This window comes from Eretmochelys imbricata, chromosome 5, assembly GCF_965152235.1.
Source record: "Eretmochelys imbricata isolate rEreImb1 chromosome 5, rEreImb1.hap1, whole genome shotgun sequence".
Lineage (NCBI taxonomy): Eukaryota > Metazoa > Chordata > Testudines > Cheloniidae > Eretmochelys > Eretmochelys imbricata.
Genome location: NC_135576.1, coordinates 136158800 through 136180062, shown reverse-complemented (window position 1 = coordinate 136180062; position 21263 = coordinate 136158800). Strand labels below are relative to the sequence as shown.

Below are 21263 nucleotides of genomic sequence, written 5' to 3'. Positions count from 1 at the left end.
AATAAATACATGTACATGTTTAAGAATATTCACCGTGTGATAAAGGCTCTTTCACTGGAAAAAGGTCCTGTTAACCCGTAGAGGGTCATTGCACCCCAAGGGGGAGGAGAGAGCTGTAAATGGTGAGGGCAAAAGAGGAGGTCTTAAGTGGGGTTCCACAGGGATCTGTTCTGGGTCCAGTGTTTAACATCGTTATTAATGACCTGGATGTATGTACGGAGAGCAGACTGATCAGTGCTGCAGATGACACAAAGCTGCGGGGTGGGGGGAAGGAGGTTGCTAACACTTCAGACGACAGAGCTAAAATTCAGAGGGATTTGGATAAATTGGAGAACTGGGCAATAGGCAACAAAATGAAATTCAACAAAGATCAATGCGAGGTGCGCCACGTAGGGAAGGAAAACCAAATGCACAAATACAGAATGAGGCAAACTGGCTCGGCAGCAGCGCTGCTGAGAAGGATCTGGGAGTGGTGGTGGGTGGGTGTTTGTTAGTGGAAAGGCTTGAATCATAAAAGATGAAGAGTTCAGGTGTACTAAGTGTTTCTTTCAATCTCTGATACTTATGGTAAATAAACCACAAACGGCTGAAAAAGTTTTGAATCTGTTTCTCTCTCTCTGTGCAGATACACCTACAATAACCGTATTTGACAAAACTCGCACGCAAACTTAAACCTGTTTCCTGAAAGTATTTTTATTGCTAATAGTTGCATCTACTTGACGTTTTTCTAAATACTTTCTCAACGTTTCAGATAAATTACATCTTTCTTGGAGACAAGTATCAGGGGGTAGCCGTGTTAGTCTGTATCCCCAAAAACAACGAGGAGTCCGGTGGCACCTTAAAGACTAACAGATTTATTTGCGCATAAGCTTTTGTGGGCCCACTGACGGGTTTATTGTACGTCTGGAGCAGATTACAAGACGTTCTCAGGGGCGTCCATCTGAGTCTGTCCCTGTCTAGGTGGAATCAGGCCACTCTTTGTTCCCAGCCCAAAAGTGATTCCTCCTTTCTGTGGCCCACCCCATCTCACCTCCAAGGCCCCGCCTCCATCTTTGTCTTCTTTCCCGGGCAAACAGGTTTCCAGGTGACTCTCTCTTCAGCTCTTTGTTCTCTCCGCTGCCCATAACTGGCTGGCTCCAAGTTCGGATGGGCCTTCGGGTCATCAGTCGCTGAGTTACAAAGTGTCCAGGCCACGATCTGGGGTCCAGGCTGCTAGACTGGGTCACACCTGGTCCTCTACAACAACAGACACCCCCCCTCCCACCTTGGGTAGACATGCAGCACATGGGGGAAACTGAGGCACACACAGTATACACACGCAACATTAGGAAAATGTCCCACTTCACCACACAGGTTGCTTAGAGAGGATATGGAATCCCCGTCATTGGAAGTTTTTAACAACAGGTTGGACAAACATCTGTCAGGGATGGTCTAGGTTAACTTGGTGCTACCTGAGATTGGGGCTGGACTTGATGACCTTGAGGGCCCTTTTAGCCCAGCATTTCTATGGCTCTATCAATGGTGAAAAGGACATTAGAGGCACTTATAAACTAAACACAGACACTTATTCCTGTCCAACAAAATGCCTCAGCTGATGAGAGCAACAGCGCTGCCAGCTGCGAGTAGACCCGGCCATTGACCATGTTATAATCATGAAATTCTACAGAAAAGGAAGACGTCCCCCACCATAGACACACAAGCAGTTACTGCTCACAGATCTAGCGCACCGTCCAGGGTATGCAGACAGCACTGCGCAGCCAGACCACTGAGTGCATCACTGAACGCTAGCAAATACGCAACTCTGACTAACAGAGTTTTTATCCATTCAAATTTTGGAAATTATTCTGTGCAGATAAAACATTATTACAGAAAACTATGACATCTGAAAAGCAAAAAGTGGTTCAGTGAGCAGACAGATGAGGCCGGAAATCCCACACAGGACACTCCAAGTGCCAGAGAAAAGCTAGGGAGGGGTTGACTGGTTCTTGCAGGGAGACAGAGCAGAGTTCATCCGTCTTCCTCTCTGGGCTCCCCTCACGTTGTGGCACAGACTCCAACAGGCTCAGTTAAGCTGCAGAAGTTAAACACAGGCAACGTCTATTAAAGGGAACCTGCCAGAATGTTTTGCAATGACAGTGCACGCTGCTGTGGGACGGTCGCCCTAGTGGCTGCAGGGTTCAGTGGACAAAATCTCGAACCCCACTGACAAAGCTTGTAGCTCCAGGGTCACAGACCCGGGTTCCTGGAGCCCCAAGTGCTGGGCTCTGTCCCTCCTGCTTCCTCCCTGCAGTTTCACTGGAGACTGTTCTCTGAAGCAGCTGGAGTTATCCTTGCAAAAGCTGAGCTCAGCCCACGCTGTGTCAGCAGCCACAGAGAAATCCCTCTCACTAGAGTCTTTCACACCTAAATTCATCACAGATAAAACAAGGGGGATTTGGCTACAAACCTGTTCCTGCACCCCCATGTGAATAAAAGGGAAATAAGAGATCCAGAACCCCCCCGTCCCGCTCCTTGGGGCTGGTTTGCTAGAGGGTCCAATGACTTGGACTAGGTGTCTCTCTCCAGAGGCCTCAGTGAGAGCAGTGAACCCCTAGGCTACAGCCTCCATCACTTACCCTTGGCAGATAGGTCAGAGCCACTAGAGCCTTGGTCATTTTCTGTGCAGAGGAGGAGGAGAAGAGAGAGGATATTAGCATCTCTCACAGGGCAGTGTTTCAGCGGAGTTAGTAGATACGGGGACTCCTATCCAAAGGGAACAGTCATCACCTCACTCTTCCCTAGCAGTGAGCTGGTTGGTGCACAGACCAGTCTACAGGGCAGCTGCCCAGGATTTCCATTATTCCCATGCAAAAAATGTCACCACTGCAGGGGGTCAGCACTGCTCTGTGCTCTTCATGCCTCGTCAGAACGGGAGCCCGGAACACTCAACATTCAACGGCTGGCAAAGTAGGAGATGCTGGGCTAAGGATACTCAGGCCAAACAACCTCAACTCTGCCCCCTTCCATCTGTTCCCAGAGGGGTCCCTCACGCAGACCTCAGACGTCACCCTCACCCCCTCCCAATGAACAGCAATTCCCGCCTTAATCAATGGCGCTGCACCAAACAGTGTAGACGGTATGAAGAGGCATGCTGATTTGGGGTGGTGCTGGGCACACAGACAAGGACAAGTTTGGTTTGGCATGGTGCTGTTCTACTTCCTGTTCCTATTCCCAGACCCACTGGGGCAGAGTTCGAGTTGTGTGAGAAGCATCATTCTACCTCTGCATATGCTGGTTTGCCAATCTTTGACTTCTGGGAATTAAACACTCTGTAGGAAAGGGGCATGGCCTCCCTCGGAGGCTGAGAGCAAGGGAGGGCCAGACCTCGGCTGCCATGCAGGAAGCAGAAGGGCAGGACGGGAACTGGACATATAAGAGGCGAGCCCTGCAGCTCAGTTGAGCAGGAGTTGCTGAGGAAGTCACACGCTTCCAGCCCGCTGCTGGAGCCCTTGGAAGACCCCTGGTATCTTGGATGTGTCCTTGGGACAGCAGAACTGCGAGAAGCCCGACGCTGAGGAGCTGCTGAGATTGCCACTGGCAGTGTGCACTGTGGGGAGACGGAGGACAACCCGGGGTTCAGCTCCACCCAGGAGGAGGGGAGGGGAGGAAGTAGCCCAGGGGCAGCTGACTGCTGTCCAGCTACATTGCTGGCTGGCACGAGGTCAGTGTGTTGCGGCTGGATCCCCGCTGAGCCAGTGGCAGATCGCTCTGCCGTTGTTACAGCCCTGGGCTGGGACATGGTGGAGTTGGGTGGGCTCACGTTCCCCTGCCACCCTAACCCCGGGGTTGGCAGCCTCCCCACCTTAGGCCAGGAGGCCTGAGCAAGTCGATAGCCCCTGCCTGAGCCCCAGGCTGTTCCCTGATCTACCCTGCCAGAAGGTTAGCGCCTTAGACGGCCAGCCGCCCCCTTGCTTCGACTGTTGTTCCAGGAGCGTGTCAGCAAAGGGGTGTGGCCTCCCTCGGAGACAGACACCGAGGGAGAGCCACACCCGCCTACACGCTTACACACCCATTCTGACAGGACACAGGGAGCCCAGCGCAGGGCTGAGCACCTGCAACCTTAACTCCCCATTAACAAAGTTCCTGAATGTGAATTTCTGTTGTTCTGGAGTAACAAGAAGGAGGAGGGAGGGAGGGAGGCACGACTGAGGGCCAGCTGTGGGAGGAAGGGTGGTGCTCTGAGGAGGTTTTGTTGGCACTTCTCAAACCCTCTCACTTACCTGCCTGGGGCACCCCTGAGAGGGTAAAGAGAGAGCTGGACGGCTACACCCTAGCAGGGCCCGGCAGATCTGTTCACTTTATACCAGCTCTTGGTGCCAGGCATTAGATGGCCTCCAAGACAGTCCATAATTTGTGTAAATATCTCCCATAGTTGTTAGCCTTGGTCTTGTTCCTAAAGGGGACAACTGAGGAGGGGATTTGAACTCGTGGTCATCGAGGAGACAGAGTGGTGCTGATCTGAAGTCAGTGGAAAGACTCCCATTGGCTTCAACAGGCTTTGGATCAGGCCCAGATCTCACGAGCACCGAGAGCAACTTTCAGGTAAGCCAAAAGAAGTGTAACATTAAAAGCAGGTCAGACACCTTCAGGGTCACACTCAGCCACACACAGCCCAGCTCTAGGGGGATAATAATTCAGCCCAAAACCACCGTATACATTCCTATCACCTTGTCTGCACTAGCAAAATTGAGACCTGTACCCACAAGCAATTCATCACAGATAAAACAAGGGGGATTTGGCTACAAACCTGTACAAAGGTGGGGCAATTGAGGAGATGGGGTTCAAGTGGCTTTAACCACTGTATCATCCAGAGTTCCTCTGAGCAATGTTAGACAACATGTCAGCAGCACTCTACACTACTGAAGAAGACCTCTGCTGGGAAAATAATACCGCAGAGCGCAGATTATCCAACAAATTCTGGGAATCTATTAGGGACAATTTTTATTCCAGAAGGTGGAGAAAGCTACTAGGTGAGAGGCTGTTCTAGATTTGATTTTGACAAATAGGGAGGAACTGGTTGAGAATTTGAAAGTGGAAGGCAGCTTGGGTGAAAGTGACCATGAAATCATAGGTTTCAGAGTAACAGCCGTGTTAGTCTGTATTCGCAAAAAGAAAAGGAGTACTTGTGGCACCTTAGAGACTAAGGTGTAGCTCACGAAAGCTCATGCTCAAATAAATTGGTTAGTCTCTAAGGTGCCACAAGTACTCCTTTTCTTTTCATGAAATCATAGAGTTCACGATTCCAAGGAATGATAGGAGGGAGAACAGCACAATAAAGACAATGGCTTTCAAGAAGGCAGACTTTAGCAAACTCAGGAAGTTGGTAGGTAAGATCGCATGGCAGCAGGGCCGTCCCTAAGAGGGTGCGGGGCCTGGGACAACCCCCCCTCCACTCCAGGCCCCCCCCAACCCTGCCCCTTCCTGCTCCCACCCCCATTCCACCCCTTCCCCCCCCCGCCTCTTCTTGCCCCTGCAGACCCCGCAGGGCAGACCCTGCCCCCATTCCGCTGCTGCCCCCAACCCCTGCCCCCCCCCGAGCGATGCTCGGAGCTGGCGAGGCAGAGCAAAGGGGGGCCAGTGGCGCTGCCAGCCCCCGCACCACCCAGGCCTTGCATCCCCCTCAAGCGGGGGTAAAGTGGAGCAGGCCGGTCGCATTGCCGCCAGCCCCCGTGCCGCCCAGGCCCCATATCCCCTGAAGCGTGCGGCCCCCCCCAAAAGCACAGGGCCTGGGGCAACCACCCTGAACTGTCCAATGGATAGGAAGGCTCTGCATGGGAAGCAAGTCTAAAGGGAAAGACAGTTTGAGAGAGTTGGAAAGTATTCAAGGAGACATTATCAAGGGCACAAGTGTAACCTATCCCACTGCATAGGAAAGACAGGAAGGATGGCAAGAGACCACGCAGGCTTAACCAGGAGATCTTCAACGATCTGAAACTCAAGACTCTTACAAAAAGTGGAAACTAGGTCAAACTACAAAGGATAACTATAAACAAACACAAGCAGGCAGGGACAAAATTAGAAAGGCCAAGGCACAAAAAGAGATTACATTAGCTGGAGACATAAAGGGTAACAAAAAGTCATTCTATAAATACATTAAAAGCAAGGACAGGGTAGGCCCGTTACTCAAGGAGGAGGGAATGACAATAACAGAAAATGTGGAAATGGCAGAAGTGCTAAATGACTTTTCTGTTTCGGTTTTCACCAAAAAGTTTCATAAGTGATTGCACGTCTAACATAGTGAATGCCAATTAAAATGAGGTAGAATCTGGGGCTAAGATAGGGAATGAACAAGTTAAACATGATTTAGACAAGTTAGATATCTTCAAGTTGCCAGGACCTGATCAAATACATCCCAGAATACTCAAGGAGCTGACTGAGGAGATATCTGAGCCATTAGCGATTATCTTTGAAAAGTCATGGAAGATGGGGGAGATTCCAGAGGACTGTAAGAGGGCAAACATAGTGCTAGTCTCTTGAAAAGGGGATAAGGACAACCTGGGGAATTACAGACCAGTCAGATTAACTTCAGTACCCAGAAAGAAAATGGAGCAAATAATTAAGCAGTCACTTTGCAAACACCTAAAAGATAACGAGGTGATAAGTAACAGTCGGCATGGATTTGTCAAGATCAAATGGTGTCACACCAACCTGATAGCTTTCTGTGACAGGGTAACAAGCCTTGTGGATGGGGGAGAAGCGATAGATACGGTATCTCTAGACTTTAGTATGGCCTTGTCTACATTGGCACTTTAGAGCGCTGAAATTTCCTTGCTCAGGGTGGGAAAAAACACGCCCCTGAGCAATGCAAGTTTCAGCGCTCTCAAGTGCCCGTGAGGTCACAGCACCGGCGCGGGGAGCCGCTCTCCCAGCGCTTTCAGCTACGCCCCTCGTGGGGGTGGCTTTTTCAGAGCGCTGGGAGAGCTCTCTCCTAGCGACGGTGCCGCGATTACACGCTGGTGTCATGGCAGCGCTTTTACGTTGCTAATGTAGACGAAGCCTAAGACTTCGGCTACGGTCTCACATGGCCGTCTCATAAAGTAGGGAAATACAGCCTAGGTGGAGCTACTGTAAGGTGGGTGCAGAACTGGTTGGAAAACCGCTCCCAGAGAGTAGTTATCAGTGGTTCACAGTCAGGCTGGAAGGGCATCACAAGTGGGGTCCCACAGAGATCAGTTCTGGGTCCACTTCTATTCCATATCTTCAGCAATGATTTAGATGATGGCATAGAGAGTACACTGATAAAGTTTGTGGAGATACTAAGCAGGAAGAACAGGAGGACTTGTGGCACCTTAGAGACTAACCAATTTATTTGAGCATCAGCTTTCGTGAGCTACAGCTCACTTCATCGGATGCATTCAGTGGAAAGTACAGTGGAGAGATTTATATACCTAGAGAACATGAAACAATGGGTGTTACCATACACACTGTAACCAGAGTGATCACTTAAGGTGAGCTATTACCAGCAGGAGAGCGGGGAGGGAGGGGACCTTTTGTAGTGATAATCAAGGTGGGCCGTTTCCAGCAGTTGACAAGAACATCTGAGGAACAGTGGGGGGTGAGGGAGTGGGGGGAAATAAACATGGGGAAATAGTTTTGCTTTGTGTAATGACCCATCCACTCCCAGTCCCTATTCAAGCCTAAGTTAATTGTATCCAGTTTGCAAATTAATTCCAATTCAGCAGTCTCTCCTTGGAGTCTGTTTTTGAAGTTTTTTTGTTGAAGAATTGCCACTTTTAGGTCTGTAATGGAGTGACCAACGAGATTGAAGTGTTCTCCAACTGGTTTATGAATGTTATAATTCTTGACGTCTGATTCGTGTCCATTTATTCTTTTACATAGAGACTGTCCAGTTTGACCAATGTACATGGCAGAGGGGCACTGCTGGCATATATCACATGGGTAGATGTGCAGGTGACCGAGCCTCTGATATTGTGGCTGATGTGATTGTGGCTGACGTGATTAAGCAGGAAGGGGTTGCAAGTGCTTTAGAGGACAGGATTCTAATTCAAAATGATCTGGACAAACTGGAGAAAAGGTCTGAAGTAAATAGGATTAAATTCAATAAGGACAAATCCAAAGTACTCCACTTAGGAAGGAACAATCAGATGCACACATACAAAATGGGAAATGACTGCCTAGGAAGCAGTACTGAGGAAAGGGATCTAGAGGTCACGGTGGATCGATCACAAGCTAAATATGAGTCAACAGTGTAACATTGTTGCAAAAAAAGCAAACATCCTTCTGGGATGTATCAGTAGGAGTGTTGAAAGCAAGACATGAGAAGTAATTCTTTCACTCTACTCTGTGCTGATAAGACCTTAGCTGGAGTATTGTGTCCAGTTCTGGGCACCATATTTCAGGAAGGATAGTGGACAAATTCGAGGAAGTCCAGAGAAGAGCATCTAAAATAATTAACAGTCTACAAAACATGAGCTATGAGAGAAGATTGAAAGAATTGGGTTTGTTTAGTCTGCAGAAGAGAAGACTGAGGGGGAGATGTGATAACAGTTTTCAAGTGCATAAAAGGTTGTGACAAGGAGGAGGGAGAAAAATTGTTTTCGTCAACATCTGAGAACAGGACAAGAAGCAATGAGCTTAAATTGCGGCAAGCGTTGGACATTAAGAAAAACTTTCTGCCAGAGCAGTTGAGCCCTGGAACAAATTGCCTAGGGAAGTTGTGGAATCTCCATCATTGGAAGTTTTTAAGAGCAGGTTAGACAAACACCTGTCAAGGATGGTCTAGAGATGAAACAGTTGTGCCCTGAGTGCAGGGAACTAGACTAGATGTCCTCTCGAGGTTCTTTCCAGTCCTACAATTCTATGGTACTAGAGCAATAGTTGGAGATTTCCTTAAAATCCTCAGTGCAGACAAGGCCTATGAGTGGGAGCGAGGATCTCCTGTCAGAGCCTCTAGGCTAAAATCCACAAGCAAACACTGATCGCTGTTCAGGGATGGCCACTTGAAAAGAGGCGATGGGTCTCTTGCCACTTACCCTGAGCTACAGCATAGCCGTCTCCCTTCTTCCCTGCAGAGAAAAGGCAAATTTCAGTGAATGCAGCTCCCAAGGCAGGAACCGACTCCGATCTGTGTCCGCACCTTAGAAACCGGGCCCCTGGCCCAGCACAGACCCCTGGCGCTCAGTAATGGACTCAAGGTCCGAGGCGCTCATGATCGGCAGGAGGGAAAGACACAATGAGACAGAGTTTCCAAAGAACTCAGCCCACTGGGTGCTCTTTGGAAAATCTAGCCTCATATAAACTGTAACCTGCACCCAGTTTCTGGGTCTCTCTCTCCAGCAGCTCCCATTGGGGGTCATTAGCTCAGTACCACAGTGGGGCAGTTACACCGGACTGACACTGGTTCCTGTACTGCTGTTGTCCTTAGGCGGGTGTGCAGGGCCCAGCAAGTCCAGGGAGTTCCCACATTCCAATTCTTTACCTGGCGTTTCTTTTTCCAGATGACTACTCCGATTATAACACCAATCAGGAAAACTGCAGTGATAACGCCAGCCAAAACGGGAAACAGATTGTTATTTCGTTCTGAAATGGAATGGAGAGAATGATCAATGGGGAAAAATCCCCTCCCCGCACTGAACCCCCCTTCCATCCCACTGCAGGGATCAGTCAGTCACCTCCCCAGGTTAGGGCTGAGTCCTGCAACCCTCCACCCCTTCCAGTGAGCTCCACGCAGCCACCATGCACTTACCATGCATTGCACCCCACCATACAAAGTCCTGGACACAGCCTCTACCCCTTCAAGTCATAATACATATGTAGCACTTAAACTAGAAGACTTTTATAACATTAACCAATCCTCATAAACCTCTGTGTGGGGGAGGATGGATGTCAGTATCGTCCCTAAATTGGAGGGGGGAAAGACTTGCTGAAGGTCAAACAGCGAGTCAGTGCAAGAGCCAAGAATTGAACCCAGGAGTCCTGGCTCCCAGCCCCTCACCCCTCCCTTGACCACACTGACTTTAATGAATAATGGAACAATCCCATTGCGTGATTCTGATGACAAACTGGAAACTGACCTCAAAGCTCTGGATTTCCCTCCCAAGAATGGAGTTACAGACACAATGCGCGTTTCTAGAGGAGGCAGGAATTGAACAGGAGAAGACAGAGATATTTTAATACTGTTCTTGGTTTATATAAGCCCGTTAAACCCCGAGTTCTCCATACACATTCAGTTTCACTAATCAGCTTCTCCCCTTGTCAGAAAGAGGCAGTAATAAAACAGGAAAAAGAAAAATATTTCTAAGAGAATAAGGAAATGTGGTTTATGACACAAAAATTGGCAGGGGACATGGTAGCAGCATTGTGATGTGAAACCATCTGCTGACGAGAGTCCCGGTGCAGGCTGCCCTAACAGAAATTGTTTGCACTTCCAAATGCTGCATTTTTCCATATCCCAATTAACAAGCAAAAAACATGGCTGGAAGGCAGCTCCATGGGTAAAAAATTCTTCCAAGACTTTCTTGTGCTAGGGAACTAGAAGACACTCCTTCCTGATGCAGGGCTCTAATCTACCTCCTCGCTCCATTCCAAGGCCATACCCTCCCTTCCAGCATCACTGCACACAGAAACAAGCTGCTCCCAAAACTAAACCTCTCTCTCTGGCCACATGGGCAAGGATGAAGGGCCCCCAGAGCCGTGTTTCTGAAAACCTGCTGAAGTTGAGAACAGGCTGGAAGCTGAAGCAAGACAAATTCTGACTGCAAGTAAGGGGCAGATTTGAGCTCCCCTTGGGATGTGGAAATTCTTCATCCCTTAGAGACTTTACATCTGGAATGGGCATCTCTTTCTGAAGGATCAGTTCTAGTTTGCCCACAGGCTACCAGCTTGGTCCCTGGTGTGATTCCCTGCCCTGGCCTATGCAGGAGCTCAGACTGCTCTCTTTCAGCATTAATGCCTCATGACTAATCTTCTCCCTTCGGAGACACTGTATTGCTGAGATGTATCCAACAGCCCCAGAGGCAGAAAACTGGAGAGAAGACATGAGCCCCAGGCACTGTGGGTCCCAACTCTAGCACAAGAACTTGACTGCAGAGGGACAGGGCCAAAGGGGACAGGGCCTCACAGACCCTGAGGAACTTCCAGCTTCAGCCTAGAAATCCGAATGAGAATTTTTCAGGGTTTGAGTTTAATCGATTCCCCCTCTCCCACTAGAAAAACAGACAAACACACAAACGCCTTACCCCAGGAGACAGAGAGTGGCTCAACCAGGCTTTCATGCTCCACATGGCATGAATAATGGGCTTTGATCTTGGGATCAATCTCCATTGTCACCCAGGTCTGGTAGGTCCCGTCCCCACTGGGTAGGATGCCTTCAGAGTAGGTCTCTTGCTGTCTGCTCTCCCCATTTTTCAGCCAGGTCACGGTGATGTCTCGGGGGTAGAACCCGCTGACCTTACAGGAGAGGGTGGTGAGGCCGTCATGAGATGACCTGTCGCTCACTCTAGCTGTTGGGCGCACTGGGAAAAAAGAAGAAATTGAAGTTAGTTGTTTCCAGGCTCTAATCCAGGCAGCCTTTGCTGGAGCTTTGCAGCATGAAATTTTCAGACCCCAGCAGGGGGAGAGGATGAAAGTCCATGAGACGGAATCCCTCTGATGAGAGAGAACCACCATGTTAGAGGATTTCTGTGCCCAATTCACAGCATCAGCAACGGTGAACCCTGAATCCAGGTCCCTGACCAGATTCTATGAGTGTGGAAACCAGAAGCCTCTGCTCCCAGCCACAGTGACACGAGTACCTTAAAAGGCCTCACTAAGCTCCAGATACAGGTGTCACAGATGTCAATCCTTAATCACACGCTACGTTTGTGGTCATCTCCTATCAGTCTCTGGATATGAAAGAGCGAAGAGTCTTGCCCTGGCCAGGGCTCAAAAAATGAAGTAGATAAACTGACCAATTAGAGATGGAAAGGATCATTAAACAAAAAAATGACACATGGTTGTAAACTGCCCCTCAAACTAGCTAACATTAATTGGCTAATTTCTTGTAGGTTGTTACCAAAACTATTTACCCCAATATTATGGATTTCAAAAGGATTTACACATGTTGAACAATCAGTTTCCCAGCCCCGTGGCACTGAAATACACACTACACGGCTGTGTGTGGCTTTTTCTTCTTGACATTTGTAAAGATGACAAAAGGACAAGACAATGTTCTGCTGAGGTTTGAGAGTGAAATAAGCAACTAGTATAATTCTTGGAAAAAACTAGATACAAATTTCAGGTACCCTTGAACAGCAAGTGCAAAGTGTTTGGGAAGGGAAAAATTAGGGTGTATAATGATGCTAACTGATTTGGGAAATTTGTTTCCAAGGTAACAGAGAAGGTACATACATGGGTAATAGTGAGTTAACATTTTGAAGCAGACTATGCTGCAACTGTCCTCCTGAGTCGGAGTGGTAAAGCATTTAACCTCTTCCCTTCTATTTTTGTGCTGATTAATCTTTAACTAAAAAGCTTTGGTAATAAATGTGACTGAGTGTGATTATCGGAGGTCTTATTGATAAAAGAATCAAGTAATAAGTAAGGAAGTGTTGCAGCAAAGGTAGGTCTTGAGAGGGGGAGACTTCAAGGATAAGGGGAGCCTTCTTCTACATTAGTATGGGGAGGGCAATTCCACATGTAGGGGATGGCATGGAAGGAAGCACATAGATGACCGTGGGAGAAGTTGGACAAAGAGGCAACAAGGACAAAACTACCGTCATTGGTGGAACAGAGGGGCTGGGGGTAACACAACAAATATGATGGTGCGACAGTGAATGAGGAAGAGTTATATGGTGTTTGAAGCTGGTGTCCAAAGAAGTGGTGGCACTTCCATAATTAAAGTTCAGTGGAGCTTTCTCTACAGAGTCTATTTTTCAGAGTGCTCTAAAATGCACACACACAGGCAGACTGCCTTGATAACTGCTGCGTCACACCAGGGGAAGAGGTAGAATTTGTGGTGTGAATTTCGGCTTATTTGTTCAGGTGGCTCTGGAGATACAGCTCCTCTACAGTGAGCTGCTTTTAACATTTTCAATTTCTTATCTTTTTTCAGCAGAGCTGGGGGCTAGGATTTGTTTCCCCACCCATCCCTGGTGCAAGGTTAGCTGAACGGCCCCCTACCCTCCTGCTCCATTTTGGAACTGGGGCTGGGGAATGGAGATGCAACCAGTAGTGACCTCCTGGGTGGGGCTTGTCCCCGTGCCTTACCTTTCCTCTGCAGAGTCTCCTTCCCGTACTCTAGAGCAATCCTTAGCCGGTTAATACATGTCTCCTCCATAAAGCGCTTCCACCTCTGGTTGTCAACTACTTCAGCCTCCCATCTCCTCTTGGTGATCTGAGCCCCAATGTCTGCTGCTACCCAAGTCATGGTCTCCTTATCGAAGGTAAGAAAGTCTCGTCCGTCATACGAATCCTGGTAAAACCCCTGAATGATGTTGTCTTCCCGGAGATCACAGCCGAATATTGTCTGGATAATGTGAAACCCTGAAACACAGCTGAGGGTCAGCAGCAGCCTCTCTCTGAAAATCTCACCCAGTTCCCACTGCAGGCAGCCCAGTGGGTCCTCCCCTTGTTATTGGGCCCTCCCTCCCCTGAGAAATGGGATTCCCACTTATGCTGTGGGGTCCTAAACCCTCCCAGCTCCTTTCAGAAGGGAGCCCAAACCCGCAGGGGGCGCTCCCCCCCCCCACACACACACACTGCAGAGAGCTCACAACCTTCAAGGAGTACCTCATTGCTGCTTGTTCTTGTATGTTCCCTGCAGGGGGTGCAGGGTGGCACAACCCCCAAGAGAGTACTCCAGATATTACAGGGGTCTATCCCCTCCAGCTCTCTTCTGCTCTCTGCGGATCCCCCCAGTTCTGGTAGTCACGAGGAGAGGGAGAGAGAGAGTGTTCAGGGTGTCTGTACCCATCTCTCCTGCTGTGGTTGTATTAATTTTGCAGGTCCTCGGGGTCCCTTGGTCCCCCACCTCCTCCATTCACAGTACCGCCATGTCCCCGTGAGGAGGGGGTACAGGAAGTCTGTCCCCGACACTAACCTCTGCTCTGGTTTCATGACCTCACAGAATCCCCAGGGTCCCTCTGTTTCTCTGTCCCATCTTCCCCATGCCCCCAGCTCAATCTAGGAAAGGCAAAGCACCAACTTCGGATACTTGGCCTCTTTTTCACATGGCCACTGTCTCAAGGTGATTCCCCGTAAGGATCAGGCCATTGACAGCCTTTAGTTCAGCTGGCCACCATTTTCCTACAGCCAGACGAATCTTCACAACAACGGCCCCCATCTCGCACACAACCAAGAGCAGACTCAGTTAATACCGCCACCCCTGGGCTGACAGGAGACAGGGAGGGAGAGTGGGGGGTGGGAGGTGCGGATGGGGACAGGAAGGAGAATTCAGGGGAGAGGGAGGGAGGCTGTGGTGAACAGAGATCACTGTGGGGATCACGAGGAAGACTGAAACGTGTGAGGAACGGATCAGAGCCCTCGCTTGGCAAACAGGGCAGAATGTGGGGGCACAAAAATAACCCAAACAGGGTCGCAAAAATATTTTCACCCCTCCCCCACCCTGCATTAGATACATTGAGGTAAATGCCTAGATTTTCAGCAATCACTAGTGATTTTGGGTGCCCAACTGAGACCTTTTAAAGGGCCCTGATCAGAAACTGGGAGCACCCGGCCTCTGAATATCAGACACCCAAAAATCACTAATCACTTCTGGAAAAACATCGGCCAAGGGATTAAAATACCACTTGGTGTCACAGCCACAGGTGAGAGCCGAGCCCACTGAGCTGCGTCCCTGAACCGTGCCCCAGGTTTGGACAAAACCCAGTTACTAACCTTCCTGTGACAGCTGTTCTCAGAGCTGTGCTGCACACGTCCATTCCGCGCTAGGTGTGCGGGCCCCGCCCACAGTCCCCGGAAACTTTCCCCTCAGTGATACCCCTCAGGCCGGCTCTAGTGCCCCCTGGTACGATGCGCTCATGTCGCAGGGTGAGGGGACCGGTTGACTCCGCACCTTCTCAGTTCCTTCTTACCAGCAACTCCAACAGAGGGGTAGGAGGGTGGCTCGGGGAATGGACGTGTGCAACACGTCCCAAAGAAGAACAGTTACAGAAAGATTAGTAACCATTTTTTCTTCTTCAACTGCTTGCACGTGTCCATTCCACCCTCAATGGACACATGGATTACAACACTGCCCAACCAAACCCAGTGCATCTCTAACTTGCTGGGTGATGGCGTAGTTGGAAGAAAAAGTACGTACTGATGCCCAGGTCACTGCTCTGCAAATGTCCTAGATCGGGCCCGGGCCATGCACACCACTGAGGAAGCTTGTGGTCTCACAGAACAGGCCGTCAGGAAGGCAGGTGGTGGGACACCTGCCTCCTCGTACCACATGTGAATGCACAATGTGATCCAGGATGAAATTCTCTGAGCCTTTCATCCTATCTCCTACTGCTACAAAGAGCTGCGTGGATTTACGGATCGACTTTCTATATAGTCCTTTCTATATAGGACACTAGGGCGTGCCTAACATCCAGAGTATGGAGATGTCATTCCTCCCTATTCTTGTGTGGCTTCGGGAAGAAAATGGGCAGGAAAATAGCCTGATTACTATGAACTGCAAGACTGCCTTTGGGAGGAACACGGGGTGGGGGTGACATTGTACCTTGTCGTTAAAGAACACTGTTGACGGAAGTTTTGATATAAGAGCTCTGATCTCCGAGACCCTCCTGACTGAGGTAATTGCTACCAGAAAGGCGACCTTCCAGGAAAGGTACAAGAGGGCATAATGCCAGTGGCTCAAAGGGAGGCCCTATGAGCTCTGACAGGACCAGGATTAAGTCCCCCAGGGGGATTGGTTCCCAGATTTGCAGGTATAGCCTTTCAAAGCCCTTGAGGAAGTGAATGGACATTTCATGTGAAAAAACTGACCAACCACTCAGCAGGGGGTAGAATGATGAGATGGCTGCTAGGCGCACCTCAACAGATGGAATCGCTAGACCTGGCTGTTTCCAAACTGTTCTGGAGCATCTGCTTCATCTGAGAGATGACTCAGCCGGTGAGAGGCAGGGGTGCCGGAACAGGGGGACCGAGGAGCCATGGCCCTGCCACTTTAGCAGCAGGTGAGAGCAGGGGAAAGGGGGCGGAGCCTCAGGAGAAGAGGTGGAGCCGGGGGGGGTGTCAGGGGGAAGAGGCGGAGTCACAGTTTCAACACCGGTGGCTCCCCACTCATGGGGAGGTTCTGGCACCCCGGTGAGAGGCCTTGCTGGGTAGACCAAATGGAAACGCTTCCACTTGGAGAAGTAAGTAGCTCCGGAAATGGTTTCCTACTGCTTAGCAAGACCTAGCAGACCTGCTCCAAACAGACCAGTTCTGCAGCTGTCATGGAGCTGTCAGGCAGATGGAGCATTTGGCCGTGATCTCGCGAGATCAGGTCCAGAAGAGGAGGAAGCGGCATTGGAGTTACTACTGACAGGTCTAGAAATAAGCCAAACTAGTGCCGACGTGGCCAGGCTGAGGCTATGTGAATAACCCTCACTCTTGACCTTCAGCAAGAGCTTGTGCACAAAAGGAATGGGGGGGAAAGGTGCAGAACAGGTGCTTTCTCCAAGGGAGTAAGAAGGCATCCGGGAGCGAGCCCGGGTTGCAGACACGCTGTCAGGGTTCCTTCCCTACTCTGAACTCGGATACAGATGTGGGGACCCACATGAAAGACCCCCTAAGCTTATTTTTACCAGCTTAGGTTAAAAACTTTCCCAAGGCACAAATTCCACCTTGTCCTTGAACAGTATGCTGCCACCACCAAGTGATTTAGACAAAGAATCAGGGAAAGGACCACTTGGAGATCCTGTTCCCCCAAAATATTCCCCCAAGCCCTACACCCCCTTTCCTGGGGAAGGCTTGAGAATGAAAATCCTAACCAACTGGTACAGGTGAACACAGACGCAAACCCTTGGATCTTAAGAACAATGAAAAATCAATCAGGTTCTTAAAAGAAGAATTTTATTTAAAGAAAAGGTAAAAGAATCACCTCTGTAAAATCAGGATGGTAAATACTTTACAGAATAACAAAAGCTTCAAAAACACAGAGGAACCCCCTCTAGCTTTAGTTTCAAAGTCACAGAGAGAAAAAAACAGGGACAAACCTCACTCTAGCAAAGCAAAAATCCACAAGCTAAAACAAAAAGATAATCTAACACGCCTTGCCTGGCTTTACTTACTATTTTTGTAATATTAGAGACTGGTTCAGGATTGGTTTATACAAGAAGGAGTTTTCTGACCTGGTGCTTCTCTGCTTCCCCAGAGAACACACCAAAACAAAGCCTCCCCGATTTGAAAGTATCTTCTTTCCCCATTGGTCCTTTTGGTCAGGTGCCAACCAGGTTATCTGAGCTTCTTAACCCCTTACAGGTAAGGAGGAATTCTAGGCTACCCTTAGCTGTACAGTTATGACACACGCAGACAGCAGAACTGCTGACATTTCCTGTTCTGTCTGGTTGTGAACAGGTCTACGAGGGGAGTACCCCATCACTGGAAAATGGTCCTTGCTATGTCGGTGCATAGGGATCATTTGCGGTGAGAAGAGCTAATCTGCCACCTCTTTCTGGGCTCCCGAAAGGTGAGAAGCTTTGAGGTAGATTGAGTGCTTCAATCCTGGCTTCAGTACTTCAGCCTGGCCTCCCTGTCCTTTTTCACATGTGGACTGAACTGGTGGCAGAGCTCACAGCGATCCGCAAGAGGAGTCTCATCCAAGCACTTTAGACAGCTAGAGTGCAGGTCGCTCGAAGGCATGGGCTTGCCGCAGGAGGCCCTGGGTTTGAAGCCCGGAGACCGAGGCTTGCCCAGTTTCAGGAGCAGAAGAAACTCTGCTACGAGTCCAACTAACTATTTACACCAACTAAAGTCAAAAGGTGAGAAAACAACGGAGGGGTAAAGGGATGGAGCAACAAGGAAAGAACCACTGAGAATCTTGAGAGGTGCAGGGCGGCTGGTCACAGACACACAGAGATCCCAAGCCAGGCACCCGAGAGAAGTGGGGTGGGTCAGACCTCCCCACCTATCCCTCTTCTCCTCTGTGCTGCACTCCACAGGGATGAGCAGAGTGGGGGCACTGATGGGGTCTCAGAGGGACCAGACCCCAAATTCCCCCATGTGCGTGTTAGGGGCACACGCAGCTAGAGAGGGGAACACTGTTGGTGGCCAAGATGCAGGACTCAGGACAGTCTCGAGCAAGCTGGCAGCCACAGGACTGCAAGGAGGGGATAAATGGGGGGAAGAGGGCAGGAGGGGGCAGCCGGGACAGTGGTTGGGGAGGGGGCAGCGGGGACAGAACAGCAGCTCGCCAGCGCAGTTAGGGGCAGGTGAGTGGAGCCCCTCTCTCAGCACTGGAGAGGCCAGTGTCTGTATGAGCAGGTCAGGCTGAACGGGTGAGACTAGTCAGGAGAGGGTTAAACTAGCTACAGAGGGGGCGCACGGGGGGGCAGACTCTTGGCAACCGTCTGCCCTGTCCCTTAGTTCTGGGGCAAGGCCCTCAGGAACCCAGGTGTCCAGGACAGGATGGGAATTAGTTCTCATTGCTGCTGTCTCAGTGCTGGGGGCGGGAGGGTACCAGGAGGGTTGGGGACACTCCTGGGTGAGGACCAATGTCACAGGCCAGTACCACTGACACGGGGAAATCAGGGATTTTCATTCGCCAGTCCCCTGTCAGGAAGGGCAGAGCAATTACATCAGGGAGACCCTCACCTGCCAGGCACAGTTCAGCAGCGCCTGGCACTGAACGCTTATGGATCATCCCCGTGCTAAGTGAGACAGCACAATCCAGGGGCCCTGGCCAGGTGGCTACAGCCCCACACATCAGGGACTGAGCAGGAAGAACGGCTCTTTACACATCTAATCGATAATGTGCAGGGGAACCTGCCTGACCCTGGGGGCTCCAACCCGGGGGACACGTGCTGGGGTTCGGAAGCCCGGAAGTCTCTGCACGTTGCAGGGGCTGATTTTCTCACTAACTCTCCAGCCCAAGTCAATGTCAGACCCTCACTCTGCGGAGCGAAGAGGAATCTGACCTTCAATAAACTCACTCTGGAAATAAGACAAAGCAAACAATGAAGGAGGCTCACCGGTGAGCAACTTCTCCCCAGGGCTGGGTGAATGCAGCACTGCCTGCTCTTGTGACTTTACTGTGCGTCTCATGATAGCGGGGGGTTTTATTAAATCCCCAGTTCCTGGACTCATGGGATTAGAGGATAGTCTCAGCTCTTTTCTTACAGCAGTAACTTCTAGTCCTTCTAGGAGCAGGGAAAACCCCGGAAATGTGTCCCCTAAAGGCTCAAACCAGAGGGCAAATAAAAATAAGCTCCAGTATTATTCCCAGAATACCCATGACATTTAAACCAAACTCAGGATTTTTGGGGCCTGACTCTCGATGTCTGAACACTTGGGGCTGTCGATATTGGGATTCTCCATCACTCGGTGTCTGGGAATTGAGACAAGATGTCTCAGAGCCCTGTTCTAGCTCTAGGGTCTCCCAGTGTCACTGTCGTAGCTGGGAGGAACAAACCCCTCCGTGCAGGAATCGCTGGGTGGGGTTCTCTGGCCTGGGTCACCAGGAGGTCAGACTAGCTGGGTCTGATAGGAACTTCTGGCTTTCGCACCTCTGCCTGGGAAATAACCGCACACAAGGGGCGGGGGGGGGTGTGTGTCCCCCAAAGGGCAGCAGAGGCAGCTGCAAGTGGGACTGGTAGCAGAAATCTGGGGTGTTTGGGGAGGGGACAGTAGGAGAGTCCCACTTTGGAGGGTGTCAAGAAATGTCTTTCGCGTGAACCCTCCATCCTGCAGCCCTTCTCCTGCCCCATGTCCCTTTGTCCCCCACATTCACACTGACTCCAGAGAGAAAATGCCCCTGAGGGCTGTCCCTTCCCCCCATCCCCAACACGCATCCCTGTGACCCCCCACCCCATGTCCCTGCATCCCTAGGTTGGGTCGTGTCCTTCACTCACCCTCGCTCTGGTTGTAGAGCTGACTCAGGGTGTTCAGACTCACGTTGTACCATTTCTGGAAGCGCTGTCCCCACCAGGTCATCTCATTCCAGAACTCCAGATCCTTGTTCTGCACCATCCACACTGGGCCAGGCTTCACCTTCTGCATCTCGCTGGTGTAGACGTAGTTGACCTCATCGTCCACGTACACAACACGTTTGTACCAGGGCAGCCCCGGGCCGGGCTCCGACACCACCGTGTCCGTTACACGCCTGGAGTGCAGGCCTGGTCGGGGGGGAGAGGGAGTCAGACCCAACCAGACCCTGCCAGGGAGCCCCTGGCAATACACAAGAGGCGGCGCCAGCCCTCAGGAGCGCTCCTGTGGGAGGCAGACCTGGGAAAGAGCTCACAAAACGGCCTGACCGGGGAGAAAGAGATCGTGGGGTAGAAGGAGAAAGGGAGGCAGGGCTGGAGGGGGAGTGAGAAGGGGAAGGGGTCGGGAGATATAGGGGGGCTGAAGCATGTGTGAGGAGTAGGGGAACATATAGGGAGATTTTAGAGTAGCAGCCGTGTTAGTCTGTATTCGCAAAAAGAAAAGGAGCACTAGTGGCACCTTAGAGACTCAAATAAATTGGTTAGTCTCTAAGGTGCCACTAGTACATATAGGGAGAGTGCACTGGGGGTACAGGTAAGTGTGACAAAGGAAAGGAGGCCCAGGAGGAGGGGCAGGGCTGGAGTGCGGTGTGGGGAAAAGGAAGGCGGTGTTATGGGAGAGGGTGGAGCAGGAGGACTGGGGGATAGGAGATGCAGGAGCTGAAGCTGGGGAAGGCAAGTTGGGCAGCGGGATGTGTCCAAGGGACAGGTGGGAGCCAGGACACCGGCTGTGCACACAATTTACTATCATTTATTCAGAACATAAGAACGACCATACTGGGTAAGACCAAAGGTCCATCTAGCCCAGTATCCTGTCTGCCGACAGTGGCCAATGCCGGGTGCCCCAGAGGGAATGAACAGAACAGGTCATCATCAAGTGATCCATCCCATCGCCCGTTCCCGGCTTCTGGCAAACAGAGGCTAGGGACACCATCCCAGACCATCCTGGCTAATAGCCACTGATGGACCTATCCTCCATGAACTTAGCTAGTTCTTTTTTGAATCATGTTATAGTCTCAACCTTCACAACACCCTCTGGCAAGGAGTTCCACTGCTTGACTGTGTACTATGTAAAGAAATACTTCCTTTTGTTTG

General features: G+C 50.4%; 2 protein-coding genes across 4 annotated transcripts in view; one reads left to right on the top strand and one right to left on the bottom strand.

Moving 5' to 3' along the window:
• Positions 1-21263, top strand: part of LOC144265359 (class I histocompatibility antigen, F10 alpha chain-like) — a 594986-nt gene that overhangs the window by 209891 nt on the left and 363832 nt on the right. The window lies entirely within an intron of this gene.
• Positions 834-21263, bottom strand: part of LOC144265363 (class I histocompatibility antigen, F10 alpha chain-like) — a 37151-nt gene continuing 16721 nt past the window's right edge. Inside the window, exons 2-8 of one of the 2 annotated variants that reach the window (XM_077818001.1) lie at positions 20037-20300; positions 13246-13521; positions 11238-11513; positions 9479-9579; positions 9033-9065; positions 2616-2657; positions 834-2071 (exon numbers count right to left, since the gene is read on the bottom strand). In XM_077818001.1, coding sequence (XP_077674127.1) covers positions 9039-9065; positions 9479-9579; positions 11238-11513; positions 13246-13521; positions 20037-20184 — 828 coding nt within the window. In that variant the 5' untranslated portion in view covers positions 20185-20300 and the 3' untranslated portion in view covers positions 834-2071; positions 2616-2657; positions 9033-9038. Of the gene's footprint in view, positions 2072-2615; positions 2658-9032; positions 9069-9478; positions 9580-11237; positions 11514-13245; positions 13522-20036; positions 20301-21263 lie in introns of both variants that reach the window. The other variant, XM_077818002.1, reaches the window with a different exon arrangement.